The sequence below is a fragment of the Octopus bimaculoides genome, chromosome 7, assembly GCF_001194135.2.
Source record: "Octopus bimaculoides isolate UCB-OBI-ISO-001 chromosome 7, ASM119413v2, whole genome shotgun sequence".
Classification (NCBI taxonomy): domain Eukaryota; kingdom Metazoa; phylum Mollusca; class Cephalopoda; order Octopoda; family Octopodidae; genus Octopus; species Octopus bimaculoides.
In genome coordinates, this window is record NC_068987.1 from 1,653,131 (window position 1) to 1,654,226 (window position 1,096).

The following is a 1,096-nucleotide window of genomic DNA, read 5'->3' on the forward strand; positions in this document are numbered from 1 at the left end:
TATATATATATATATATATATATATATACACAAGTGAGTGGACAAAAGAAAGAAAGAGGCACTCAAATATTTAGTAGGGGTTACAAATAATATTATTTGAAACAGTTTGATTCGGCCCAATGCATCTTAAATTTTGCGGGCTCCATACAGGAACCTAGCTCGTGGAGCTCAAACGGCTAATGGGAGGACTCAAGGAAATCCAGGATGGCTGCCATAACCTGGGCTGCTATTAGTCAAGGCCGTTCAGATTGTCTTGTTGTAATTACAACGAAGTCAAACCCATCTGAATTTCTTAGACAGTGAGGCTGGACAGGAAATTGGTGGTTTTGTCGTCTAGCTGGTGTTCAAAGGAACTTAAGCGGCACCGATGGCCGGCGTGTATGGAGGAGACTGTAGGAAGAGGTGGATGCGCTCGACTGCGTTTGTATTTGCTCGTTCTTGTGAATAATGTAAATATATGCGCGCGCGCGTGCACACATATATTGATATGATACAACCTTATTAATTACCTCCCTTGTTTTGTTTTGTTGCAGGACCTCCAACAGATACAAATGCTCCTGATTTGTGTGATGAGAAATACCTAAGACTTGATGATTGGCCCTGGGTCGGTGAGTAAACTCTATTATCTTATGTTAAAATCGAACCTATATCTCACATAGTACACCTCCTATACTCCTATATTTGTGAATACTGAAAATGAAAAATCGGTTCCAGCATCAGCTAAATGTACATTGCGGTATTTTGTACATTGCGATATTTTGATGCGAATTACCTCACTTTTATCTTTCATTCTTCCGGGATCGATAAAATAATATCCAGATAAAATAGTGACATCGATATGATTATCAATCTTCCCCTACAAACTATCTAACATTATGCCTTTGTTAAAAACAATATTTATTTAAGCCAAGGTATTGATCAAGTGATTACAGAATCACGAATATGCTGTGTCTTACTTTTCATCATTCTGTATTTGAAGCTCGCCAAAATTAACGTAACATTTGCGGTAAATAACGCTCAGGTGAATTTTGCCTTGTGGTCGATAAAATAAAGTAATTGTCAAATATTGGAGGTCTTCATAGTCGATTATTGGCTC

At 38.0% G+C, this 1,096-nt stretch overlaps 1 protein-coding gene across 1 annotated transcript in view; it reads left to right on the top strand.

The window, feature by feature from the left end:
* Nucleotides 1–616, top strand: part of LOC106877658 (uncharacterized) — a 776,611-nt gene extending 775,995 nt beyond the window's left edge. Inside the window, exon 5 of the mRNA XM_052969108.1 lies at nt 534–616. Within this exon, the coding sequence (XP_052825068.1) occupies nt 534–616 (83 nt within the window). The remainder of the gene's footprint in view (nt 1–533) is intronic.
* The last annotated feature ends 480 nt before the right edge of the window (nt 617–1,096 follow it).